Source organism: Cordyceps fumosorosea, assembly GCF_001636725.1.
Source record: "Cordyceps fumosorosea ARSEF 2679 chromosome Unknown scaffold_20, whole genome shotgun sequence".
NCBI lineage: Eukaryota > Fungi > Ascomycota > Sordariomycetes > Hypocreales > Cordycipitaceae > Cordyceps > Cordyceps fumosorosea.
The window spans coordinates 384,660-411,448 of NW_017387320.1; the positions used below are offsets into that span (position 1 = coordinate 384,660).

The 26,789-nt window shown below is 56.7% G+C and overlaps 9 protein-coding genes across 9 annotated transcripts; 5 read left to right on the plus strand and 4 right to left on the minus strand.

Moving 5' to 3' along the window:
- Positions 1 to 3,138: 3,138 nt before the first annotated feature.
- On the minus strand, positions 3,139 to 6,817 carry ISF_07197 (Beta-lactamase/transpeptidase-like protein; the record flags this gene model as incomplete). The annotated part of the gene is made up of 4 exons (XM_018850800.1): positions 3,139 to 4,030; positions 4,827 to 5,008; positions 5,322 to 5,787; positions 5,889 to 6,817. 4 exons carry the CDS (start codon positions 6,815 to 6,817, stop codon positions 3,139 to 3,141), a joined length of 2,469 nt encoding a protein of 822 aa, XP_018702078.1.
- Positions 6,818 to 8,596: 1,779 nt separating this feature from the next.
- Positions 8,597 to 9,303, plus strand: ISF_07198 (hypothetical protein; the record flags this gene model as incomplete). Its single annotated transcript, XM_018850801.1, has 2 exons — positions 8,597 to 8,695; positions 8,764 to 9,303. The coding sequence occupies 2 exons, from the start codon at positions 8,597 to 8,599 to the stop codon at positions 9,301 to 9,303; spliced, it is 639 nt and encodes a 212-aa protein (XP_018702079.1).
- A 3,535-nt stretch (positions 9,304 to 12,838) lies between these two features.
- Positions 12,839 to 15,814, plus strand: ISF_07199 (Cation/H+ exchanger; the record flags this gene model as incomplete). Its single annotated transcript, XM_018850802.1, has 2 exons — positions 12,839 to 14,902; positions 14,957 to 15,814. 2 exons carry the CDS (start codon positions 12,839 to 12,841, stop codon positions 15,812 to 15,814), a joined length of 2,922 nt encoding a protein of 973 aa, XP_018702080.1.
- A 742-nt stretch (positions 15,815 to 16,556) lies between these two features.
- Positions 16,557 to 17,384, plus strand: ISF_07200 (hypothetical protein; the record flags this gene model as incomplete). Its single annotated transcript, XM_018850803.1, has 1 exon — positions 16,557 to 17,384. One exon carries the CDS (start codon positions 16,557 to 16,559, stop codon positions 17,382 to 17,384), a length of 828 nt encoding a protein of 275 aa, XP_018702081.1.
- Positions 17,385 to 17,409: 25 nt separating this feature from the next.
- Positions 17,410 to 18,203, minus strand: ISF_07201 (hypothetical protein; the record flags this gene model as incomplete). The annotated part of the gene is made up of 2 exons (XM_018850804.1): positions 17,410 to 17,711; positions 17,789 to 18,203. The coding sequence occupies 2 exons, from the start codon at positions 18,201 to 18,203 to the stop codon at positions 17,410 to 17,412; spliced, it is 717 nt and encodes a 238-aa protein (XP_018702082.1).
- A 323-nt stretch (positions 18,204 to 18,526) lies between these two features.
- ISF_07202 (Serine hydrolase FSH) lies at positions 18,527 to 19,339 on the plus strand (the record flags this gene model as incomplete). Its single annotated transcript, XM_018850805.1, has 1 exon — positions 18,527 to 19,339. The coding sequence occupies one exon, from the start codon at positions 18,527 to 18,529 to the stop codon at positions 19,337 to 19,339; it is 813 nt and encodes a 270-aa protein (XP_018702083.1).
- A 247-nt stretch (positions 19,340 to 19,586) lies between these two features.
- ISF_07203 (GTP-binding protein 1) lies at positions 19,587 to 21,693 on the minus strand (the record flags this gene model as incomplete). Its single annotated transcript, XM_018850806.1, has 5 exons — positions 19,587 to 19,897; positions 19,957 to 20,754; positions 20,815 to 21,003; positions 21,057 to 21,585; positions 21,640 to 21,693. The coding sequence occupies 5 exons, from the start codon at positions 21,691 to 21,693 to the stop codon at positions 19,587 to 19,589; spliced, it is 1,881 nt and encodes a 626-aa protein (XP_018702084.1).
- Positions 21,694 to 22,386: 693 nt separating this feature from the next.
- ISF_07204 (ribonucleoprotein (LSM)-related domain protein) lies at positions 22,387 to 22,850 on the minus strand (the record flags this gene model as incomplete). Its single annotated transcript, XM_018850807.1, has 4 exons — positions 22,387 to 22,427; positions 22,486 to 22,522; positions 22,587 to 22,676; positions 22,728 to 22,850. The coding sequence occupies 4 exons, from the start codon at positions 22,848 to 22,850 to the stop codon at positions 22,387 to 22,389; spliced, it is 291 nt and encodes a 96-aa protein (XP_018702085.1).
- Positions 22,851 to 23,214: 364 nt separating this feature from the next.
- On the plus strand, positions 23,215 to 26,693 carry ISF_07205 (hypothetical protein; the record flags this gene model as incomplete). The annotated part of the gene is made up of 3 exons (XM_018850808.1): positions 23,215 to 25,299; positions 25,759 to 26,291; positions 26,387 to 26,693. 3 exons carry the CDS (start codon positions 23,215 to 23,217, stop codon positions 26,691 to 26,693), a joined length of 2,925 nt encoding a protein of 974 aa, XP_018702086.1.
- Between the last annotated feature and the right edge of the window lie 96 nt (positions 26,694 to 26,789).

Sequence of the window (26,789 nt, forward strand, 5' to 3'; positions counted from 1 at the left end):
GGCGGGGAGCTTCGTTGTCCACGCAACCGTTCAGGACTTGTACGCCTTGCCCCTCGACAATGCAACGCGGGGACGAAGGAGCTCTAGAAGTGAGTGAGCATGTACAAGGGGAACAGCTCATTGCTGCGACTGACAGGACCCTTATTTGAGGGGAACCGGGAAGGACACGATTCGTTCGTACAGGAAGGATAAGGCTGTGCTACTGAACATGGATGACTCTTCCGGCACAGGCTGGATCCCGTTAGCAAATGCATTATCGTCGTGGAAATTGAAGACAATTGCCACCAATTGTTCTGAAATCGCCATTACGGGTTAGGCACCCGCTGCAACGCGGACGAGGCTCATTAGCTCAACAGGTGATTCGTCAGTTCGGTGCCATGCAAGCGGGCTTGGGCCAAGCCTGTTCCTTTTCACCTGCCTTTTTCGAAGAAAAGGCTGACGCTGCTGCGCGTCCAGGTCTGGTGGTGCGTCACGCACTGTCAGCCGCAAAAGCAAGTCCAAACGGGTGCATTGGGAGGCAAACAAAAGACGCCAAATTGAGGACCGCATTCTGCAGATGCCTTTGCATTGTGTTTATAAACTTGCTGTTTCTGACGGGCGCAAGTCACCAGCACGCCATGCTTGCCCGTCACGAGCGCTGCTTTTTGCATAGTCGGTCTTGAAACTTGCATAGTTACTGCATCATATTTGTCATCGCTATTCGCGCTAATACTGTGTGAGGCACCACCGCTGGAGGCACCACTGGAGGCTCTGTTGCACCAACTAATAGAGCTCCCGGCGCCGGCGAGGCTGTCTTCAAGGCCGGCGCCGAAGAGGCTAGCGATGATGGCGATGATAACGATGATATCGACGGTGCAGTGACCATGCAAAATCCAAAATCGACGATGCAAAAAGTAGCGTTTGCCCGTCACGGAGTGCAGGTCTCACCAGCCGCCCGGTCCTTTGGCCCTAATATTGGAAAGTACCGCGATAGATACTCTTCAACTTCTAGTTCCTCTTCATGTTCGCTAAAGATACGTCGAAAAATTGCCTGGTACTGCTCGACGTGCCTTACTGAGCGCATGGCTTTTGTGTACTCCCAGTAGGCGGGGTAGAAGCCAGCAAATTGCCAGTCGACGATGCCTGAGAGTCTCCCAGCATCCACCAGGATGTTGGAGGGAAACAGGTCTGCATGCGTAAATACGACAGGGTGCTTCCGAGAATGGGCACCTGGAAACGCCCGCGCCAGATCTTCCGTGCATCCATGTGCGATCTGCTTGTTGAACCCCGCCTCGGTCTGGAAAGGCCCACAGCCGTTGGCGGATGCGCGGGGATCTTGCAGGCGGCCGCCTGAGGCGCTCGCAATGAGAAATCCCGAGATATTCGGTATGTCTCGGTAGGTATGGACTGCAGCGGCAAGGTCATCTGCGAGCTTGTGCCGCTCCGGGTACGACATTCTATGGATCACTTCGTCGAGTCGCCGGCCAGGCAGGCTTGTCATGATAAGCCACGGTTTACCATCGGCCACGAGGGGCAAAAGATCGACGAAAAGCGGCGAGGGAACCGACGGAGCGTGGGTTTCTAAAAGTCTCAATGCAGCGGGCTCCCCTTGGGCATCGCCGCAAAATTTGGCGTAGAGGCCGAGCGGGAGACTGTATACTATCTCAGATATCGCACTTTGCTGCCCGCGATATATGAGCTGCCTGTAAATCCAGCGGCGGATGACGACAGGGACAAAATGCCACACCTGTCTGAATCGAAGCTGCCAGCTGCGGCTCCAAAAGACTGAGACACCACATTAGTGAATGAAGGACGGGCGCGTCTTGCATTCATGACATACAAAGTGAGACGGGTGGTGGCCAGGGTTTTGCTACCTCCCGCTCAGCATCGTTACACTCGACCGCTTTTGCTAATAAGCTGTGTATCTTGAGAAGTATCGGCTTTGGGAGCGGTAGGTATGTTGCGTCTTCCGTATGCAAAGTGCAATCAAAAAGCTGCGCACCGTCATCTATACCTTCATCTGCACATCCCTCAGATTCGAAGCCAAAAACCGTATACTGCACAGGTTAGTATGCAGACTGAACTGCACTTCCTCTGTACGAACCTCTGCCTTTTGCACTTGGGAATCCATATTAACTTCAGAGGAACCGATACGCTGTGTTAATCGCGGGACCAGCCATATGTCTCGTTTGCAGAACGCTTGCCCAACGGTTGGGCTGAGTAGCATAGTGTTCTCAAGCTGGCTGTGTGGTAAACTATCGCTGAGAGCCTTTCGAAGGATAACCAAGTATTCTGCGGTAATAAAAGCCTCAAGGCAGCCCAACACTGATGATTGGCGCTCGTGCTTTATCCAGAGTCTCATCAGCGCTGGCGAAAGGATATGAAATGGATGCGCTTCTGCGCCTGGTGGGATGGCACCTGTCAAACAGCACTGGCCTTTGTCGCGCAAGAGTAGCTGATGCTTTATTCGAGCATTAATCTCTATTTCCGTTGATACTGCGGCTGGAAATTAGTATCAAAGGGAGGGGATGAAAAACGACGCCGATGGCATGGCACACACAAAGCTCCAGGATCCTGTACCAGTCATGCTTCAACCCGCGCAAGGCGTCTTCCAGTGGCACACCATGTTGCTCGACGCGACGGAGAATCTCGCGGGCTGCAATCTCTGGGTCTTGAGATGCTATGAGAAATGTCCGGACAAGTATGTTTTTCTCAACAGGCGAGAGCTTAGATGAGGCGATGATCGATCTGGCCCTGTCCGCCAGCAGACCCATGGTGCGTTGGAGGTTGCAAACGAGCAAACATCCGCCTGCCACCACCACCCACTAGAAATGGAGGCAGGGTTGGCAACTCCGCACGTGATGGGGAGATGTTTACATCTGGGAAACTCGAATGAAGAGCGCAACAAGGTATAGCCAATTTGTTAATATATCAATACTCAGGTCATGCAATATTTGAAGACACTATTCCGATACGTGGAAAAGGATGGTGCCTGTCTCCAAGGCAAATAAATGTAAGCATGTCGCAGGCCCAGTCACGGCTAAAACTGCAGCGTTCCACCGTAGCAGGACACGCACGTCCTTAACAACGCGGACAGCGCCGCAGTTCCCACCTGTTTGTTTTATCTTATTGCCCCTTGGGACGACGAGCAAAGGCCTGTCACAGCGCGCAGCAGGCACTGTTGATCTCCTTGCGCAGCTCCGATACCTGGGCCCTGCTCATGCGCAGCAGGGCCCTGTTGGCTGCGGCCAGGGAGGCGGCCTCCTCGGCGACGTCCTCGACCAAGTACCCGGGCAGCACGCTAATGTACCCTTCGTTGTCGAGCTCGTAGAGGGCCTGGAGGACCCAGGTGCGGCAGGAGAGCTGGCCGAAGCGCGGCGTGTCCTCGAGCCGGACAACGGGCGGACGGCCGCCGTGGAGGCCGATGCGCCGGCGCAGCGCGTCATGCATCTCGGGCACCATGTCACCGGCGACCTTGACGGCGGCGACGGCTGTCGGCGAGTAGGTCATGTCGCAGGACTCGTCGCAGCGGTACTCCCAGGTGCCCGGGACGACGCCCAAGTTGCTGATGTGGAAGGCCCAGCCGAGGCGCGCGCTGATGTGCAGGTATAGCACCCAGTGGCAGACGTTATTGGCGCTCTGGTTGCTAAGGATCACGTAGAGCGCGTTGGCGTCGAGATGCAGCTGCTGGATGAGCTCCTGGGAGACGACGGTGGGAGGGAACGGTGTCGGCGTGAGCTGTGGTGGCAGTTGCTGCTGCTGCTGCTGCTGCTTCTCTTGTTGGGCACCGGTGCTGGGACCATCGGCCTCGGCCGTGGACATGGTTTCCGGTGCAAAAGGTGGCGGCAGCGGCGGCGGCGGCGGCGGCGGCAGGACGAAGAACTCTGCACCCGGCCGGTAACTAGGTACTAATACTGCTTGCTGCGGCTGCGGCTGCGGCTCCTCCGGCTGCTGCTGCTGCTGCTGCTGCTTTGCTTTCTTCACGGGGAGGGGGCGGCGGCGGCGGCGGGCAAGCGCTGCGCTGACAGTATTTGCTTGCTTGCACGGCGTGCTGGTGGCGGCGACATCAAAAATTAGTAGGGACAAGCGCGGTTGGCATCTCTTGGCTTTTCCTTTTTAATTCCCTTTCCTGCCATCTACGGGTCTATATTTATACGCCAATCCAGCGCCCGGGAACCCCCCGCTCTTCCCCCATGCATCAAACCAAAGCACCTACACAATGCCCGCCCTCCTGCTGCATCTGAAGGTGACACACGACGGGATGAGATTGGGGGCTCGGGTGGAGAGACGGTGGAAGCTGAACGCCGCGTTGCCTAAGCGAGCCGCTCTTTTCATGCCTTATCGTGCTTGTTGGCTGTCTGTTAGACCAAACCTACCCACGGGATGGTTGGTGTCGAACTAAATCAACAACAGCTTTTGCCGGGCCATGGTGTCCCGGACACGACACGAAAGAACACAGATGAGAGAGAGCTAGCTTATCGTGGCACAGGGCAAGCCTGCAGGCTGCATCTGACATGGGGACATGGGGGAGGACCAAAGTTCGGGGCGTGGCTCCGTACGACGATGACACTCTAGTTACTTGGTACATACCTGCGCGCACGTTCACTTCTTGTTGGGCACTCATGACGGATGTCGTCTGGTCATGAGCAGGTAGCAAATACTACTTAATACTGGTTAATAAGGCCAAGGCTCCAGCAAGAGTGCGCAAGGCCGGGGCCGTGCCGTGCGGGCGGACCCTTTATGCTACTTACTAATTAGCACGGATACCTACATAGTTAGAGTTAGGTAGATATTAATAAGGTAAAGCAGGAATGACCCCCTGTAATTAGTAGCCTACTACGACGTACTGGGCATTGAGAGAGTTTCTGTATGTGGCCTGCCGTCTTCGTGCAACGGCTGCACAGGCAGGCGAGCCGATGCATAATGATTCAAAGCCCATGATGGATGAAGCAATAATGTGCATAAGCTGGACGGGATCGCAGTTGTGGCGGCCACCTGTGATGTCAGACTGCTTCAGCGACATGAAGAGCTGCAGCCAGCTTTTATTAGCGAGCTCTGGGCAAAATCCCCTAGCAGGCAGGTCTTCGCGTCCTGTTCGTTAACTTACTCCGAGCCCTCAACGGCTTTTATTTACTTTTTATCCCCGCACATTCAATAAGTGATATAGCTCTTGACATTCTGAGACTGTTTCGTACATGCGTGCCTGTGTGAGTTGAAAAGCCCTCGTTGACTCCGCTCATTCTTGGTCAAATTCCTCACACCTCATACATACTCGGTAGGTAGTTCTGTGTGCCAGGTCATCAGGTTGCTTTGTTCCAGCCAGCCGTGTCCTTGCAACTTACACCACCACCAACCACCACCCGCTCGAAACGGGTGGCCACGCCCGAGAGGCGGTCTGTCGCCGCCCGCCAGGTTACCTCAAGTGCTCTCGGCTTGCCATCCACGCCCATTTCGAACTTGGCCGCATAGAAGCTTCGTGACAAGTCCGATCCGACCACTGGCAGGACGTAGGCGACCCAGTAGGCACCGACGACATGGCGCAGAACCATTCGCGAGGGGACTATCAAATCCTCCCGAATCGCGACGAGCTGCTGCTGCGGCGACGAGCTCTTGCCCGAGGCCCGACCCCCGGCGATGGTCGATTTCTCTACGGAAAACGTATATGCGCCATAGCCAGGGTGGCTATATGTGCCCGCCAAGAGGTTGTAGTCGACAGCAAAAGACGGAGGATCTGCGCCGCGGTTGGCGTAGATTATACCAGTCGCATTATCAAAGTCTCGCTTCCTCTGCTTGAGCTCCTCTCTTGCCCTAGAGATTATATTAGTATTTCGTCCTGTTAAAATGGCTTTGGCCGCATGATGCAAAAGCATCGGGGAGGAGTAGAGTTTGTGTGAAACAGGGCACCATACTCTTGACCATCATCACGTCGGTCCTGGGGCGGGACGCCGAGCCTGTCTTCCATGAGCCTCTGCGTGAGCAACTCCTCCACGATGTTGCCCGTGTCGGCGGCGTTTGCAAACGTCACGACGCCAAACCGGACGCCTGGCATCCAGAGCACGTTGGCGCCGAAGCCTTGCGTGCCGCCGTCGTGCTTGTAGACGTCCTGGCCGTGGAACGTCGCCACCTCCCAGCCGAGGCTGTAGCTTCCGCCCACGCCCCAGCCTCCGGGCAGCATTCCGCCTCCGGGCCCTTGCTGGAGCATGCGCGGCGTCCTGATGTCCCGGTGCGTAGCCTCCGAGAACGGCGCCGCCCCGCGCAGCAGGCACCGCACCCACTTGGCGTAGTCGGCCGCGCTGCTGATGACGCCCGCGGCGCCGCTGGAGAACTGGGCCCGGTCCTTGTCCACGGCGACGTACTCACCCGCTTCGTCGTCCCAGAAGTAGCCCGTGGCGAGCCGGCAGCTGCTGCGCCGGGCGTCGCGGTAGGACAGGTACGTGGACCGCATGCCCAGCGGCTGCCAGATGCGCCGGCGCAGCACGTCGCCGAGCCACGCGTCGGTCACCGTCTCGACAACGTGCGACAGCGTGATGTACATGAGGTCGCCGTACTGGAACACGACGCGGGGCTCGACCGTGCGCGGCAGATTGCGCAGGTTTCGCACGGCGGCCTGGTTTGTCTTGTTGCTGCGTGAGCTGCAGTTCCTATCGTCGGGCTCCTCGGTGCCGAGCCAGGCCATTGCGTGGCGTGGCATGCCGCTGCGATGGCTGACCGCATCTTCGAGCGTGACGTGCGCCATCGCCCACTCGTCCTGCAGGACGAAGTCGTCTCGGACGATGGAGGAAATTGGCGTGTCCCAGCCTCGGGGGAACGCAGCTTTGTGGTCTCCGGTCGAGATCATGTCGGCGATCACAGCACCTAGGTGTGCCTTGGTGGTCGCCCCTCCGAGGAAGAGGGTATCTGGTGTGACTGGCGTGTCTGGTAGGATGGCATATCCGTAACCCTGACATGTATTCAATAAGATGAAGCATACACCACGTTTGATCACCGACGAGGGCCATTTACCTGTGTGTAAACCTGGTCATTGTCTATGACGGCCACAGCAAGGCCTGGCACTTTCCACTCCTTCATCAAGCCGGTCACATATTGACCGAACTCTTTAGTTAGCGGGTTACGCTGATGAGCTGAAGTTCCGCTGAGCATATTGTCGGTCGGGTTGTCCCAGTTTCTGCTCGATTTTGTGTATGCACTCCTCTGTGATTTCAGTCAAGATTGACGAGGACATCTGCCCTTTTTACTAGGATTGGGCATTCTATCGGCCTGATGGGCAGAAACCTAATGAGTGTGGCTACTATGCAGACACTTCAGATGCAGCCACTTCAGATGCAGCCATTTCAGAAAGCAGACCGAACGCGAAGCAGCATGCTGCAGTGTAACCTTTATACGAGGTCAGCAGACCCCTCAAGTTGACACTATATTCAGTATCTTTGATGAGCAGATCCATTATCCGACTCTACTCTCGGGTCCAAATTTTCTCATAGCTAGATGAGATCGGCACTGCCAACTTGTAAGTGTTCGGTAAGGCCTCCAAGGCCCTCACCCAAGCACACCTGCTACCAATCGAAATAGTTTCCCTTTGCCCAGGAAACGCATAACAAACCATCCTAAATCATCATAACGGACCTTTGGGCACCAATCACGGCCTCCAACATGGCATGCATGCTGACCCCGGCCAGGATGCCTTCTGGCGCCAACTGGGCCAATGACAGCCTTCCTTTGCCCGCGCACTTTTACCATTCCCAAACACCAAGCTGTTTCGTTTTCGACAGTCGAGCGTGCTGAATATCTACACTGGAGCCGTGATATCCAATCAATATGTGCCGCATCTCCGTCCAGCAGCCGACATCAACACTGCGAGCCCCTGCTATAGCATTCTGGCTGCCGCAATCTAGACGCTTCCTCCTATCCTTCCATGGATCATGCTGCAAGGCTAGGGAAGGCTGGACAGCCACATCGTCGCCCATTGGTAATTAGGCACGTCTTTGGTGTTTTGTATGCTTCTTTTAGCTGACCAAGAACAACGGAGCCGGTACCGGCCTGTATGCTGCTGTTTCATCTTTTCGCCACAGTGCTCCTGCCGCCTGCCTTACCGGCTCTACTTAATTTGTCATCTCCTCCAGGCTGCCCCGGAAAATTCATTCTTTCTACAATCGCAATTTTCATTCATCCGAAATACTGCAGTCGCACTGTTCACCATTCCTCGACTTTTTTTGGCGGCCACATAACTCATTGCCTCTGCAGGCCTGGCCCATCACCTAGGTAATACGGAGGAGCCCTGTTCCGTCCAAACAGGCAAGCAAAGCCCATATCACATGTCTCTATTTGATAAAACCTTCCTTGGGACTAATAGCCAGTTTGAAACAGCGCCTTTTCTCCTACGGTGAACTCAACGGTGACGCGAAGCTGTGTGCCCATCTACGCCTCTGTAACCGCCATCGTTTCGGGTTGGGCGAAGACGAACCATAACCGTTTCGCCGAGGAATACCAGCCCGAGGATTCCATCATCAATTTTTAGTGATTTGACAAACAAATTCATGCTACGACCCCTCGCTTGGACACGTTTCCCCCTTCCCTGCAACTGGCAAACACTTGATCACGGTCCGATCGACCCAACGGCACAATGAGATGGTTGGTCGCAAACGTCAGCATCTTCGCCTTTTTGGCCGCTGGAGTGCAAACTCTCACGCTCTCGTCGGTTCAGCTGATAAAGCCATCTGCGGTACCGCTGAGCTGCATCATCGCCTATAACACGCCATTCACCGGCTGCGCAATTAGCGACTTTTCCAGCGGCGAGTGTTCAGCGAACTGCCAGCGAGGGCTCTTGCGCGTGCAGACAAACATTCGAGCGTCGTGCAGCACGGTGGATGCTCCGGCAAATTCACTGATATTGGAGGCACAGAGGGGAAATCTTGTGAATGCGCTCTGCAAAGGCCAACCGACACAACAGACGTCAACTCAAGCGCAGCCCCAACCGACGTTTTCGACCATTTCCAGGCCGTCGACCACAGTAATTTCGATAACTTTGACAATTCCCACTTCTTCAAGGTCGAGCTCAGAGACACCTTCGTCTACCCGGACGGCAACTACTGCTACGTCGATGACAACATCGACAACACAATTCACTGTCAGCCTGACATTGCCCGATTCCACGACAAGCACCGAGACAGAGACGGAGACAGAAACGGAGACGGAGACGAAGACGGAGGCGGAGACGGATACAAAGACGGATACAAAGACGGAAACGGACTCAATTTCTACAACATCAACTTCCTCGCAAGAAATGACGACTACCGCCGAGAGTACTACATCCAGCAGCGGCAGCAGTAGTGTTGCGACAAAGACGTCAAAGCCGACCCGAGACCCGGAGCTTGGCGCCGGAGACCCGTTTGCCAACCCCCCCAGTTCTTCGGACAAGCTGGGCCCATGCATCTGGGGTATATTCATGATAGTATTTGTAATTTTCCTGTCGTGATTTTGTTTGTTGCGTGTTGATTTGACATGGACTGGTTGGGCGGCGTTGGGCGGCGTTTGGAGTCGGCTAGCTGACAAGCACGTTAGGCATTGGAGCAGACAGGACATGGCTAGTGATATTTATTCTGGTAACCTTTGGGCGGTGGATGGTGCTAGTTGAGGTTATAATACTACATTCTTGATGTATCACGTATCGATTTTGTTGTGCTCTGCGGGGTGCAGGGTATGGCAGCGGGCGTGCACCAATACACCGGACCGGAGGCACACCGCTGCTGAGTCCGGGAGAAGTAGGGGGAAGTCGCCCGGCATAGCCCAACCTATCTCATCGTCCCAAGAAGATCAACGCTTGCTGATATCGGTGGCTTGTTGGGGTAGCGAGCAACGCTGATCCTCGTCTCTCAGCTGAGAAAGCTGGGGTAACAAGTATCAAGTTGTGGCTTCATCGGCTGATATAGTTTGCGGAACGCTGGCTCAGACTGCAGCCCTCCTGAAAATAAGAATAATACTGGCTTGACCCCGGCAAGGTTTGCTGCAGTCTGTCGGGTGCCCGGACAAGGGACTCGGCCCCACTTTGCGGCCCGGAAGCTGACCGGGCTGCGGGACCAGGCGGTCGGAGGACGGGGGCGTGGGCAGGGGTCCCGGGGTTGCTAACCGTTGAGCATTTCTCCCGCTGAGCATTTCCTACCGCTGGATACGTTTCTTTTTCGTTGGGCGGTGATGATGGAAAGGTCTGGACCGGGCCGCGCAGGAAGGCGGCGGTCGCGACAGGATGCTCCCCACGCCAAGTGGAAGGCTGAAGCGAGCAACGTCAGCCAGCCTGGCAACGCCGATCGTTTGTTGGCGGCTGCTGCGCGAGGCTTACGCGAGGCTTACGCGAGGCTCGCGCCGGGAAAAGCCAAGGCATGTGTATCCCTTTTACGGTGACTCAGTTGAGGTTCTCGCTTGTGGTTTGCGGCATGTCTTTCGGGGAAGAGGATTGGACGCAGACAAGAAACGATGGGTAACCGTGTCTGCACGATGAACTGGTTGGCACGGTGGTATTTCATGTATGTGAGACTGCTGCGTCTGCGGGGTACGGAGGCTTGGTGCGACGGATTCGCGGCCTGGGGTAAAAGGGATTGCGGGCAAGAAAAAAAATATCTGCGAAATTCAAGCGAGTGGAAAAAAAAAGGAAATTATGGCCGTCAAGAATGATTCGAGCGAGGTGCATAATGGGTGTCGATCAGTCGAGGGCTGCTTGCTGCCAAGCCGTGCTAGGCGGAGGCCAACGGGTACACTGTCGAGCATGAGGGGACAAGTTTATGAGAGAACAGGCCGGAGGCGTCCTTGGCTGGAGACGGGAGAGAAGTCTTGGTCAAGTCGTAGTTATACTTGGCGAGATTTCTCGATGCCTAGAAAAAAATTGGGTAGAAATCGTGAGGCCAAGCCGATGCCCGAGATAGGGCTTATACTTTCATGGCTTTAGTGCTTGTAGGCAGAGTCGAGAGAAGCAATAGGTACATAGAATCGATGTATCCACTGAGGGAAGAAAATAAGCATGAAGCCAGCGTGGGCGAAAAGCTAACTTGGTGGGTGGCTTGATGATAGTTGGGAGGATACGGCTTAATTCTTTGTGTTCCGCGGGGTAAGTCAGAAGTGTTGCTGGTCGATGTTGATCAGTGAGGCGAGGGGCAGAGGTGGAAGCAGCATTAGTCGTGAGAGTCTTGGCTCGTTGAATGAAGGTGATAGGACAGTTGAAGGTGACCTCTTAGCTACCTGGGTAGCACCAACCTACCTTTGATAAACCAACCAATCCAACTCATTGTCCAGCGTCTGCGACTAGGGAATACGTGCATGATGTCGGGTTGGAAGAAGCGCATGCGACGGGCCAGCGGTGTGGTTGGTGCGTGGTCGGTGGTGCGTGGATGGTGGGATGATGAGGCTGACACTGGGGTTGTATCTGGTGTGAGACTGTGAGACTGTGAGACAGAGGACACAGACGAAGGACGGGAAGCAGGGTGTGACTCGTGAGAGTCAAAATCTGCAACACCAAGACGGGCGATTGTTGTCGTTGGCCATTGTTAGCCGACACAGTCATGTCACCAGGCAAAGTTTGTCGAGATTGCAATGGTGAGATTCGGGTCGGGCAGCGCTGAGCCAAGAAAGGTTTAGTAGTTTATTAGTGGCGGAAAAGCCATGGCCAGTTTGTTGAGGTCGAGAACCATGCAAGCACTGTAGTTACAGGGACATGTCGGAGGAAGATGGAAGGCTCATGGCTGCAGCGAATAACAGCGGCAATAAGAGGAGCAAACAGTGGGGGAATGAGAGAACAAGACCCCGACCCTTGTAAATGGCCCCAGTGTGGGCATGACCGATACGCTGGGATGTGCTGGGACAAGGTTTGGGGCAGGGGTTTGCAGCCCGCAGGCTTCCAGCTGATGCCAGCCAATGCCAGCCAATACCAGCCAATACCAGCCAATGCCAGCCTGACAATTGAAGCGTTCCGGCAGGCTTTGCGCTGCGCTAACCATCTGGCTCGCAGCAGGTGCCAACGCTCCATGGAGGCCTGTAACTTGGTCGACTCCAGGTACCAAATCAGGACCACTTATTTTCCAAGAAAAAACAATTGGAAAAAAAAACATCTCCATGTCCCTCATTGTACATTCTTCTTTTTTCGCGGCCAACTTTTTCCCCCTTCCTTTAACTATCCACACAGATATTCTTTACATCTTCTTCTCTACCATCATCTCTCTCTTAATACACCCAATTCCTCTTCTTCCACCTGAAAAAGACCACCCCTTCAAGCTCCCCGCCGTTTGTCCCACCCTCCAACGCCCGCTCATCCGCGCCGCGTCTCCGGTCGTCGGCACGTCATCGCTTCGCGGCATCATCACAACGCCTGCCCACCTCTTTGGCCCCCCCCCCCCAAAGCCTAAATATTTATTACTCCGTATCTCCCCTTCTCCACCAACAGTCAGCACCAGCTGGCTTGGCTCTAATCTCAACCTATCTTTTCTCTTCCGACGCTTTCCCCGGCTGTCGCCCTGATCTTCTATCCTCCTCCTACTTTGTCTCTTACCCTGAGCCCTTGGCTGAAGCAGCACTTCTTGCTTCTTCTTGTCAACCTACTGTATCTACAACGCTGCATTCATAAATCGCCTCCCCGCCTCCCCGCCTCCCTCGTCGCATGTCTCCGGCTCGCCGCTCCGTTTGCCCTCGTTTCCTCGACTGGGGTGCTCTGGCCAAGCCCTCCTGCTCCGGCCCATTGCTTCTGACCTCCGGATTTAGCTCGAGAATACAATAGAGCAATTGCGCAGTCGTCTATACACATCTCGCTGGGCTGTCGACGCCGTCCTCTGCTCTCGCCACCCTCCCTCTCTTCTTGGCCGCCGCCCACCGGCCACCTCTCACAATGGCGTGGCAACACCTCGACATCACCAAGCCGCACTTGGTCTACATCATCCTTGGCGGCTTCACCTCCCTCTTTATGCTCTGCTCTTCCTTCATCAAGGAGCGCATGTACATTGGCGAGGCCACCGTCGCCACCCTTTGCGGTGTCATCTTCGGACCTCACGCCGCCAACTTAATCAACCCCAATGACTGGGGCTCCGTCGACATCGTCACCGTCGAGTTTTCCCGCATCGTCCTCGTCGTTCAGTGCTTCGCCGTCGGCGTTGAGCTGCCCAAGTACTACATGGAGCGCCATTGGAAGTCCGTCATCTTCCTCCTCCTCCCCGTCATGACCGCCGGCTGGCTCCTCACCTCCCTCTTCATCTGGTGGATGGTCCCCGTACTCTCCTGGCTCGAGTCCCTCGTCGTCGCCGCCTGCGTCACCGCCACCGATCCCGTCCTCGCCTCCTCCGTTGTCGGCAAGGGCAAGTTCGCCAAACGCGTCCCCAAGCATCTGAGAGATCTCCTCTCGGCAGAGTCCGGGTGCAACGACGGCATGGCCTTCCCCTTCATCTACCTCTCCCTCTACCTCATCCAATACCACCGTGACGCCGCCCAGGTTAGCTTCCACTTCATCGTCTATGTCATTCTCTATGAGTGCATCTTTGGTGCCGTCTACGGCTTCTGTATAGGCTACATTGCCCGCCACGGCATCCGCATGGCCGAAAAGTACGACCTCATCGACCGAGAAAGCTTCCTCGTCTTTTACTTTGTCGTCGCCCTCTTTTGCGCCGGCTCGGGTAGTATCCTTGGTGTCGATGACCTCCTCGTCGGCTTCGCCGCGGGTGTCGGCTTCTCCAATGACGGCTGGTTTGGCGAAAAGACTGAGGAATCTCACGTCTCCAACGTCATCGATCTGCTGATAAACTTGGCCTACTTTGTTTATTTTGGTACCATCATCCCTTGGGAGCAGTACAACTCTGGCCTCTTTGGCCTGTATGCCTGGCGCCTTGTTGTCATTGCCATCTTCGTCCTCCTCTTCCGCCGCATTCCCATTATGCTGGCCCTCAAACCATTTATACCCGACGTGCGAAATTGGCGAGAAGCCTTGTTTGCCGGCCACTTCGGTCCTATTGGTGTCGGCGCCATTTTTGTTGCCATTCTCGCCCGCGCCGAGCTGGAACACGAAGAGCCTGTCCCACTATCGCAGCTACCAGACCCTGGTGTGGAAAACTACGCGTTAATCTACCTTGTCTGGCCCATCGTCACATTCCTCGTCATTTCCTCCATTTTGATTCACGGCTCTTCAATTGCCGTCTTTACCCTCGGAAAGCGCATCAACACGCTGTCTCTCACCATGTCCTACACCGCCGCGCCTGAGGATGGTCCTTCCTGGATGAACCGGTTGCCTCGGATATCGTCCCAGTCCCGCTCTCAGGCCAAGACCATGTCTGAGGCTTCCTTTGACCTCAAAGACCCCCAGTACCCCGCTGGCACCCTTGCGCCTCCGGGTGGCTTCCTGCGCCGCCAGAGGGACGAGGACCACAGCCGCCCTGGCAGCCGCACCTCCTCTCTCGTTTCCCGCAAGCGCAAGCACAAAAAGTGGGATGACGGCATTGGCCCTGGCGGTCCTGTATCTCAATCGGCCATCTTCCCCAATCGCCAATCCATGTCGCCCACCGACGAGCAGGCCAATACCAGCCAACCTACCACTGACTCGACACTAACGGACAACGACAAGGAAAAATCCGAGACGCTCCATGATCAGCGCCATCATGAAGATGACGAAAGCCCCGCTTCGCCACAACGCGTCAATATTTATGAAGAAGGCCACCATCTCGTGTTTGAGGACCAACAGGGTGAAGTCATCGACACGGTCGACGTCGATGCTGTTCCGAGTCCCGATAACGAGTCACCTGGAGAACCAAGCAGCCCAGCAAGACCTGGCGAAGAAATATCGTGGTCTTTTGGGGGCCTGCGCCGTCGCTTCAACGACATGTACACCCAAGAGGTCGAGAAGCGCAAGGAAAAGTCCAAACAAGCTCGCAGCCATGAGCCTGCCCACGCTTACCAGTTCGGCAACCAGGTGTGTACTTTCGCGCAGTCGTCTCTCATTTCCATTCAAAGCTAACCTTTGTAGATTATTGTCGAGGACAAGGATGGCGAGGTCGTGAAGACGTACCAGCTGCCGTCCTCCAAGTCTAGCCAGGAGTCCAGCGCCGTACTAGGCTCAAGCCTTAAATACCTCGGCCTCGGTGCCCTGGCCCGGCAGAACGAAAAGGACCCGCAGGCCTCCGCCGAAGAGGGTGCGGCCGGCGACGAGGAACCGATACCCTCCCGATCCCGGTGGACCGCGGTCCGCCGCATGACCGGCACCGCGCCTGGTGAATCATCGCGCGATAACGACGACGACGATGACGACCACAACATCCGCTTCACCATTGGTGGTGTCGGCCGCCGCATGAATAAGGAGGACTTTATCAAGGAGGTGCAGAAGCTTGACTCCATCACGCGCAAGGAGGTCGCCGAGCAGTCAACCGCTACCCGGCCTATCAAGGAGGTTGCTAAGCGCAACCCCGGCCTCGTGGCGGCCGCAACCGACCGCCGGCGCCCCAGCGGCGTACCGCGCATCGTTGAGACGCGCGCCGACAGCAGCGAGCGGTCGAAGCGCTCCGACGAATCCAGCTCCCGAGGCCGTCCCGCCGTCAAGGAGGCGCGGCCCTCGCCAGCGGCGCCATCGGAGGACGAGTCGCACGAGACGCCTGTCGAGCGGCGTCGCCGACTCGCCGTCCTCAGCCAGCAGAGCCAGCAAAGCAAAGATGCCGCAGCCGGCGCACAGGGCGACGCAGGCGAGACACCGGCGGAGCGACGGCGTCGCGAGGCTGCTCTCGGCATGGGCGGTGGCGACGCCGACGATAGCGACTCGGAGGACGAGGGTGGCGAGCGCGTGCCGCCCGCGCGTCGCGGCATCCGCTTTGCCGAGCCGAGCAGACGTTGATAATTGAGCGCGCGCACAAAAATTGTACTCATTGAACAGCACAGATATGGCTGTTCTCTTCTTTTCCCGTTACTGCACATAGCGGCATGAATTTTCTCTGCATACATTAGATTACTTTGGTATATTCTCGGTTCTACGAGTAATGAGTTTGGACAAAATTTATGGTCACGAACGGCGTTTCCACACTGGCAGTTGTATGTACTTGTCCTGCGCGAGCATTCAGCAGGAGACATGAGCGATAATAGATATTAATTGACCATGCTTGTGATTCAGCATAAGTAGCGAACCGTTGAGATTTTATCTGTTGTTGTACGGGGTTCTGATTCTTTTGTCTATGGCGGCATTTCGAATCTCTAGTTCTTCTACCCTAGCACGCGGTCCGTCCCTGCCGTTTGAAGCCCATCTAGCAACGATCAACCTCAGCCGCACAGTCCTCCACAGGACTAATAAATAGCCAAGCTCGCACCACATCTGACATACACGCGCATCTCATCTCTCATCTTGCATCTTCTCCCCTCTTTTTCCTCTTCTTCCTCTTTTTCCTCTTCTTCCTCTTTTCATACTACCGGTTCACGAATACACGGCTCCCAGCAAATGCGCTGCTGTAGTTCGAGCGAAGCGAGGCTCAAAAGCGCAGCGGAAATCACGAAAAGCGAGCGCGCGCGCATCGACTCTGTGACGGCAACCCTCTACATTTTTCCTTTTTTTTCTCCGGCCTTCGCCTTTTCTTTTTGCCAAGAGGATGGACCAAAATGGCGAACAGGACTCGCCAGTGTCCATCGCCGCCAACATTGCCGGCCTGCTGACGTTCGCCTTTGCGCTGGCGGCGGCGGCGTACGCGCGCGTGCGGTACCTCCGGAGCAGCAGCACCGAGTACCTGCGCGTCAAGACGAGCCTGTCGTGGTACAAGACGGAGTCGACGTGGCTGCAGCACCTTGTGAGCACGCAAGGAGGGCCGGTGGCGGTGCCGCCCCGGGCAGGCGGCGACGACGACGGCAACACGGACCGGAGCAGCAGCTTCGACGAAAAGGGTAGTGGTAAGGGGGAGGAGTGGCCGAGACGGCGGCGCGTGGGCTTGGATCGCCCGCCGCCGCCGCCGGCACAGCGCGCGGAGCAGCACATGTTTGAGTTCGTCATGGACGACCTGCTGAACCTGGAGCGGCGGCTGCTGGACATGGTCAACGACGTGGAGTCGCGCGCGGCGGCGGACCCGGGCGTCGGGGAAGCCGGCATATCATGGTCGCTGGTGCCGGGGACGTGGCACGGCGGTCGGCCGTCGGTCGCGGTGGCATGGCTAGGCGTGAGGACTAAGGCGCTGGAGTTGGTGCGGCAGCGCGAGGCCCTGACGGCACGCGTGCAGTTCCTGCAGCTGAGCATGATCGCGTCGCGGCTACAGTCGCTCGAGGTGCGGGTGTCGGCGGCAGAGGAGCAGGAGCGGGAGCGGGAGCGGGAGCGGTTGCTGACGAGGGAGGATACAATGGTGTCGGCGCTCGCTGCCGTTCGCGACGGGATAGATTCGGGAGGGAAGCCAGCGGTAGAAAGATCGGGATACACTTCTCTGGTTAGGTAGAGCAGAAAACAAGACGGCAAGGCTTCTATCTGATCTTGTATCCCTGCAGGTAGACGTACGCCGACGCGACGAGCAGGCTCAGTGTTGCCCACGGAAGCTCGAGCTCGACGACGGCCCAGATCCAGAGGCAGCCGAGCGGTGGCGCGCGCCGCTGCGTGGCGAGGTAGCCCTTGCGGTTGGTCACGTAGAGCAGGCCGCAGCCGGCGGCGACGCTCATGGCGAAGAAGACGGCCTGCCGCAGCGGCGCCTGCCAGTGCGCGGGCAGGCCGGGCACGAGCGTCTGGTCGGACTTGCGGGGGTGCAGCGCATAGAAGAGGAGGAGGAAGACTACAGAACACGAAAAAGGGGGGGGCGTTAGACGGGCGCACTGGACGAAGAGATGGCCGGGGAACTGGAGCACCTACCGGCCCAGGCGCTGCAGGTGCGTCGGAGGAGAGCACCCCAGACAATCTCCGTGCCGTATTGGTGCTGCACGAGCACGTCAAACGTAAAGTGCAGCATGGCTAGCGAGGTGGTCCAGAGCATGGCCTCGAGGACACGCTCCGCGCCGGGCGAGAGCGTCGGGAGCTCCGACTCGAACTCGTCATCGGAGTCGGAGCCATCGGAGCTCACGCCGTCCGAGCCGCCGGTAGAAACGCGCAACTTCCTCGCAGAGGCGGTCGACTTCTTCTCCCGCGCCGCCGCTTGCTGGAACAGCTGCCGCTGCTCGGCAATCTTGAAGAGCGTCTGGTCGTCGATGGCCGGGCCGGAGCGGTCGGGATGCGCCAGCGGCGGCGGGGCGTGCGAGGCAGTCGTGCGCGTCTTGCGAGATCGTGTCATCGTTGCTTGCGGGCTCGGGTCGGGTGAATTGAGTGTCGATGAGGGTCACAGTCGGCGTGGAGGAAGTCGGGTCGAGAAGGAAATAGAAAAGCGAACAATGGGTTTGTGGGGGCGCAGTGTGGCGCTGCCTGTGGCGGCACGGCCGCGGAATCTATCCGCATTAGTGTAATCAGAGGAGTAAGATCGTTTACAACAACGGCTGAGACAGGAGATGAGCAGGAATTTATTGACGCATAATTCACATCGTCACATCTAGCCTACGCCTTCTCGCGGCACTTTCACGCCTCATCAAAAAACCCAGAGTTTTCCGGGCGCTCAACACCATGGGGGAGGCATACGACCCGACGCTCAGACTGCCGCGCATCCTCTGCCTCCACGGCGGCGGCACCAACGCACGCATCTTCCGGATCCAGTGCCGCCAGATCGCCGAGCACCTGCGCGCCGAGTACCGGCTCGTCTTCGTGGAGGCGCCCTTCCCCTCCGAGGCCGGCCCGGACGTCGTCCGCGTCTTCGCCGGCAGCGGGCCCTTCAAGCGCTGGCTACGCTTCGGCCCGTCCCACCCGGAGCTCGCCTCGCACCAGGCCGTCGCGCGCCTCGACCAGGCCGTCCAGGCGGCCGTGGCGGAGGACGACGAGCGCGGCGGCAGCGGCGAGTGGACGGCGCTGCTGGGATTCAGCCAGGGCGCCAAGCTGTGCGCGAGCCTGCTGTACCGCCAGCAGAACCAGGCGGCGGAAGGTGGTGGTGGTGGTGGTGGTGGGCTACCGCAGTTTCGCTTTGGAGTCTTGATTGCTGGTAGGGGACCGCTGGTGTCGCTGGAGCCGGCGAGGGCGGAGAATGAGAGCCTACCGAGCGCGGCGGACTTGTCCTCGATGAAGGAGAAGGAGCCACGTGGCGACCACGTCTTGACGATACCCACGATCCACATGCACGGGCTAAAAGATCCCGGGTTGGAGGAGCATAGGAGGCTGTGTAATGAGTACTGTCATCCCGGTACGAGGTCGCTCATCGTTTGGGATGCTGGGCATCGTTTGCCGGTGCGGACTGACGACGTCATACCACTTGTGGAAGCAATACGAAGACTCGCGAGAGAGACGGCGGCCACAAATCAAAAGGTCACTTTCCAAGCAATTTATTAGCATGGGCATAGAGAAACTCTTCAAAGCGCCACGTTTTAGATTCTCTGTGTGCATTTGTGAGCAATTCCACGTGGGATACTGTGCGGACGCGCAGCACTTGTTGAGTGAGGGCTGCCGATGATTATAAGAAACTTGATACTCAATTCAGCGGCGCTGTATAGCGATAAAGTCTATCTAAAAGAAGTTCCAAACACACAAAGCGATACGCTGTTCATATATTACTAATCCAACTTGCCAGGTAACATGATTACTTCCCAGCCGGCTGCCCAGCATCCCCGTTGGTTGTTCGCGTCTCTCCGCTGAGAGGGTGCTTTGGATCGTAGCCCACAGATTTCACGATGCCGAGGCCCTTTGTTCGCCCCTCACGGAAGAGCAACCTGTCTCCTGGCGCTAGGTACTCGGGCCGTTGCACGAAGCGGAATGCGACGGTCGCACGATCGCCCGTGCGGATGAGCTCTCTATCAATGTCGATGATGGCACAAGTTTGCGAAACAGGCCCCACGTGCAGCATTGCTTGATACTTCTTCTTGATGGTAGTTGCATGCGAGAGAATGAGAACTGGAATGATGGGTTAGCGACAACATAACATGGCAATCTGGCCTTCTGCTGCAACCCACCTTCAGCAACAAAGTCTCTGTGCACGACAGGTAGTACCTCGCCCTCGGGTTTCGGAAGGACTACCATTCCTTTTCGTACATCCTTTCTCTTTACCTTCTTCAAAGCAAAAGAGACAGACTGCCCGGCAGATGCTGCGGGCACCCGGAGCCTTTTGCGTTCAATCGAACGAATCGCAGTTGGGATGAACTGGCCGAGAGAATCTGGGCCAATGAGAACACTATCACCCTCATGAATAACGCCCGACTTGACAATACCAGACACCACAGTGCCGGTAAACGGGACAGAGAACGTGTCGTTCACTTGGAATTCAAAAGGGCCCTCTGAATTATACCGTCCGTGATGCGGGAGGATGTTCAGAAAGAGGCGCACCAGGTCGAGGTTCTGACCAGTCACGTTGGATACCTGGAAAATGGGACATATTCGATGACTGACAAACTGCGTTGCGGTGTTGATACAGTCCTCTCGGTTCTTGATAAAGGTGGGAACTTTTCGCGCTCCGGGGCTCTTCATGATTTTGCTAATCTGCTTGATGCTTTCCTCCAGGACATGGGGCGGGCAGATATCGATTTTGGTGACGACAACCATGACCGGGACATTCAGGGCCAGTGCTATGCCAAGATGCTCTTTACTCATGGCAGTCAGGCCATGATTCGCAGCAACCATGAGGACACAGTAGTTGGGGCTGGTAGAGAGCATGCCGAACACGGTAGTGCGTAAGTACTTTTCGTGGCCGGCGAGATCAGTAAAGGTAATGACCTTGGCGCTGCGCTTTCCGATTTCTTCCCAAGATAGTTTCCCTATTCAAAGTCATCTTTTAGAAAGCGAGTTGTCATAGCGGGGGTCATACGGCAACTCACGCCCAGGAATGTCAGAGGTGACAATTTGACCAGCGGCGTCAAAGCCTAGGATTTCCATGCCGACAGAGCTGGTTCGGCCGGTTTCAATCTCATGCTTGTGTCGAAAGAGATTTACACGAGCCTTGCCGCGTCCATCGTCAAGATCGCCCTTGACAAGAACACCCAAGAGCGAACTTTTACCAGCGTCAACTGCGGTGGCCTCTATTAGCACCCGCTCTCTATCATAATCTGCGCCAACTCACCATTTCCCACGACAGCTATTCGCGTCTCTATACCTTCCTCAACCGTCCTGGGCGCTCGGCGGAGAAGCACTTTCCCGGTGCAGCTCTTGTCCTTGGTCGACGCGGCTGAGGCGCAACCGGGAGCCGCCTCGGCCGTACCACCAACATTCTTTGTCAGCAGCAGCTGGCAGACGGTATCGACATTCTTTGCAGCAAGCTCTAGTCTAGCATAAGCAGTGTTCCATTCGTTTAGCGTCAGGTTCATCGGTTCGCCATTGTTCTCGTAGCCCAGTTCAAGGATGGCCTCTCCCAGGCCTTCCTCTATTCGCTCGAGTATGATATTTTGTAGCTTCCGTATTGACTCATCGTCGGTGCCGAGGAAGAGCGTTTTCAATTGTACTCTCGTGGCGGTGTCTGCGAGGTCTAGGGTGTCGAACAGTTCGTCAAGCTCTTCGTGGTGCTGATGATCGATCGACTGGGCAGCGCCGGGGGGCGCAGGGAATCGTATGCTCTGTTGCTGCTCGACATACTCGGCAAAGTCGCTTAGGGCCTATGGCGTGTCAATTTATGCTATTATCTTCGCGTGTGTGGTAGACAGCCGTACGGATTCGCCCTTGCGCTTCTCGTGCGGTAGCGCTTTGATAGCTTTCGTAGCCATGATGCGATCGGAATCGGCCACAAGTGCGCCAACGGTTAGATAGATATTCGGGTAATCATTTGGTGTTTATGTTTATTGGGGTATGATGTAGGGAAAGGGCGTGATTTTAAGCAAGCAAGCGAAAGCCTTGTCCGTATAAGCTGCGCCCTTGTCAATGTTGCTGAAGAGTCATAAGTTGCACAAGATGTCAGTCATACCAGTGAACTAGGCAGACTGCGTGGGGAACCTTGTGGTGAGCCACACGGTGGCCTTTGAGGTGGGGAATAGAGAGAACGAACCGTCACCTATACTGCAAGCCATTCCACAAGTGGGCAGATGCTTCCATGCACGCGTAGAGAAGACGAAGTGCGGCATGATGATATTCTCATTTTCCGGCTCTAGATACTCTGCTAGTCTCAGGCGCATGGCGACTTATCCAGATAAAAATTTCTAAACTTGGTGGCCTATTTGCGGAGAGCTTCCAATCACTAAACTCGCTCGCCACTGTGGCCTCCATCAGCGGCGCTCTTTGAGCAACGTCTCGGACTGGAGCGGTCCAGTTTTAGTCTTAGTTGTTAGGGTTGACACTGCGTCTGGTAGACTGGTGGCGATTAATCGCCGCTCTTGTCGGGCTCGGCCCAGTGCTCGTCTGTTCTGTACTTTGCCCAAACGCATCAGGAACTTCAGATTGAGCAGTATGTCCCGTCAAATCTCTCAGAATGGGACCTGCGGGGAAATAAGAACGACGCTGTCACCTGTGATTACGCGGGTTAGAGCAAGCCCAAACTGAGTTACTGTGCTTCTTTAACGTACCTCGAACGAAAAGCATCTCAGACTTGCGGCTGATGGTCTGTTTGGATTCACATCGACTTAGCTACCTTTCTGCGGAGTTTGAAGGGTCTAGTGCACCATACCTTGGCCTCTTCCTCATCCTCATCCTCGTCAACGCCATAGATGGTCTCCTCAACCTCACCTAGCACCAGGTTGCAGTGGCTGTCGTAGGCCTAAATGTGTCAATAAACCATGCACCTATGAGAAAAGGAGAGGCGACTCACATGAAGCTTGCCCTTGAGCTCTCTATCACCCCGGAGCTTGACAAACACGACTTCGTTGAGGAGCAGGCGCACAAGGTCCAAGGGCTCCGCAACATGGCTTGATCCGTCCGCATCGTCCGCCATGGTGAGTATCGATTATGCTCCTATGATTTAGGTCTCTTTGATGAATTTCGCAACAGCAGCTGGTCGGCAACGTCGTGTCTGCTCTCTGTCGGTTTCGCGGATACTGAATTGCGCGCCTGGAGCTCCCTGGAAAATCTTCGGGAGTGGCCCCTACCTATGCACTGATCGGGGGAGAAAGAATATGCACCTAACCAGAATGCCCCAGGCCCCGTTTACCCCAACTTCGGCTTGAGACAGCCAGGTCCACCACCCGCGATCCCGCCCCAGCGTTCTCCTCATCCGCGAGTTTAACTGTTGTGCGGTGAATCTCTGTCAGGGACAGCCAAGTTTGTTAGGGCCGTGAGGCTGTTTTTGCTGCATAGGAATGGCGTCACAATCACCGGCTCTGGCAAGATCATGCATTGGTCGCTGCTCAGCGTTTGTTGCCAAGAGACAGCTGGCAAGCAGCACACGAACTGTCGATTCATCGCGGCGGCGGTTCCTGGCCACGCTCACTGAGGCGGCGGCGCCCATTGTTCGACCTCATTTTGCTGATGTGCAGCCGCCACGCGAGCGAACTGAATTGGATAAACTTTTGCGCGCGGTACAGAAAAAGGATTCGTCACAGATTCTCGTCGCTTTTATCCAGTGGACGGACCTTCTAGCCAAGCACGACCCTGGCGCCGTGGAGGAGCTTCTCCAGCTTCCCGCGCCAACACTTTCCGAAGTTCTACGCTGTCTGGATCCCTTTCATGCTTCCGACGACGCAGCAGAGGGTATCAAAATCAGCGCTGGAGAAGCACAATACACGGCCACGGGCCAGTTTGTCGACCGGCATGGTGTGCACGGCCGCCATCGTCGAGTGCTTGCGGGGCTGCAGACCTTGTTCCGCATCCGCGCCTCCTTGACACCCCTCACGCTGGCCGACTATGAAGTTGCCATGCGCACTGCGGGCGCCGCCATTGACTTCCATGCCGCGCGTGAGTTCTGGAGCAATATCGCCGAGAACGGCCTGCAGCAGTGGCGGACCACCAAGGCTTGGAACGAGTTCCTCAAGGCCTTTTTCATGACAGAACCGCTGTACTACCAATTTGACAGAGCGCGAGTCGCCGTGACGGCGCGCCACTTGTACCGCAGCCGCAACCCGGTACATGGAGCGACGCTCGAGGCACTCGACCGGCAGCGCTTTAGCATTAACTCGCTACGACGTGAGCCGTGGAACTGCACCCCGACAGACACAGAGAGGGGCATGGCGGACATGGATAAAGAAATTATGCGAGATCTGCGGAAGCGTGTCCAGAGCCGTGGCTACCGCGCGCATTGGACACGTGGGCTATTGTATGGTCTCGAAATGAACGAAGAGCTTCTATGCACCTCGATTAAGGCTTTTTCACGATCAGCCTCGCTGCACGCGATCAAGGAACTCATCTTCAACAACTACTACGGAATAGTGATGGAGAATGATCGAGATCCGACAAAGACCACCATCACTGGTGGCCACGACTTCGCAGACTCGCCGCTCCGGCCGACCGCGGCCCTTCTCGAGGCAATTGCCGAAGGCTTCGGCTCCATGTCGCACATAGCACTGGCGCTGCAGTTGATCACCTTCATATCACACCGCTACAGAATCCCCATCCCGCACTCCGTCTGGTCAAGCCTTCTTAACTGGACATACCTCTTCGCTTCAAAGCCGTTCGACGCGCGCCGGAAGCTCGGCGACTGGACGTCCACGACGCAACGACCGATCGATGTTATGCGCATTTGGGAGGCCATGACCTCACGGGGCGACATCACGCCGACGTTTGATGATTACGACATCTACATCAAGACGCTCCTCGTGCAGCGGTGCCTTGTGAAGGCACTCGCCGCTATCGATGAGTACGCGATACCGCACCACACCAAACTCGTCGGCGCGTACGAGGTAGCCGTCGCCGACGAGGTCCTCCAGGCTGACGCTCTCGGGCTCGGAGCCGCAGCCGCACCACGCCGCGCCACGCTGCGGCGACGCAAGGCCGAGGCGTTGATGGACCGTGCCCACTACCGCATGTCCATATGGTTCAAGCAGCTGTTCAAGGTCGTCTCCGCGAACCGCGGCTTCCGCGAAGGATCCGTCGGTCTTGAGCTACTGCCCAACCTCATTCGCGACTACGCCTACTTCTTGCCCCCGGTCGTACAGTACCGCACCGCGCAGGGTACCGTGGAACTGGAGGTGGGTGGCGGCGACGAGAGCGTAGCGGAACGGGTGGCGTGGAAGCGGCGCCTTCGCACCACGCAGGCTGCCAAGCGTAGCGGTTTCCACGTCCGCGACTGGCAGGCGTCAACGGAGCCTGACTTCGCCTGGCCAACTGTCCCGTCGATGACGGTGCTGGAGACGCGACCGGTGCCCAAACGGCGACTAGAGTTTGTAGCGCCACCGCCGCCGCCGGGAGAGAGAGGACAGTGGTGGAAGACATTAGAGGATCAGATGGTGGTATAATTGAAATCCGCTGTAGATATTAGTATAAATATAATGCCAAATAAAGCGCTTAGGAGAATAAGCAGAAACATTTCGACCACACGCAATAAGTTTACAGCTTAACGTATCTTGTCGATCCGTTTCTTAGGTGAGATGTCATGGTGACTACGATAGGGAAGGACCGAATAAAAATGCCTTCTAAACAAAACTATTTTGGCATGTTAGCTTGGGAATTCTCGGGGCCGACAGGCGTTCGGTTGCGTGCCCGCCGCCATCTGCCCAAGAGCGTGATGAATATTCCGAGGCCGAAGTATAACTTCGGACACTTCAGCCCTACTCAATGGCTGACTCCTGGTCAGAGGCCACCTGTTTTTGTGTATTTGTAAAACCCTCGTGCCCAAATAAAAATGAAAGTGTACTTTATAGTCGACTCACTCACTCCAATTTGAAAATGATGGATATCCTGATTGAGAGCTGTGGCATCGCTGGTTCGGCGCTCGCCAGCTTCCTCCTGCTGGACGCCACCGACGCAGAAGAAGTCTCTCAAGATCACGATCCTCGAACGCGCGCCTGAGCTCCGACCTTACGGGCAGAACGTCGACATGCGCGGCGCCGGCGTCACGATGCTACGCCGGCTCGGCCTGGAAGACGCCGTGGGCGGCCGCCTGGCGCAGCTGTGCTGGCGGCGCAGCGAGGAGCTCAACGTCGCGTGCCGGGCGGCCGGCGGGCGCGGCGATGCTCCGGCCGGACGACCGCGGCGAGCGGTCCACCGTCTTCATGACGGTCATGAACGACACGGACCCGCGGCTCCCCGCCGCCGGCAAGCGGCATGACAACAACGCGGAGAAGAAGGCGCTGATGGCGGAGCACTTTGTCGGCGCGGGCTGGGAGACGGACCGCATCGTGCGGGGAATGGTGGACGTGGAGGACTTTTGGTTTGACGCGCTGGTGCAGGTCAAGATGGAGCGTTGGAGCACCGGCAGGGTCGTGCTTCTCGGCGACGCTGGGTAAGAAACCCCCTCACCCCTCCAACCCAAGGAGAACTTATAACTGACGGCGGGGGCTGGGGGAGGGGACAGGTACTGCGCATCGCCCATGTCAGGGATGGGAACGACGCTCGCGTTGACGGGCGCGTGCAGCCTGGCCGGGGCGCTGCTCCGACACGCGGGAAGGCGCCGGAGCGGGCGTTTGCCGAGTACGAGGCGGAGACGCGGCCGATCGCGGACAGGGCGCAGAAGCTGGCGCCGGGGATGCCGCGGATGATGCATCCGCAGGCGCTCTGGGAGCTGGTGTTGCTGCACGGGCTGATGTTTGTTCTGCAGAAGTCGGGTGTATTTACGATTCTGGCCATGTTGTTCAAGCCGCCGGCGGACAAGGTTTCGCTTCAAGACCGGCCGTCTGCAAAGTAACTGGCATTTTGTATTCTGTAAAATAATTACTTCGCTTGACCCTTTGATGACTCCGAGTCTCAATATGCCTCTGTAGGTTAAAGGTCCTGATGCCAT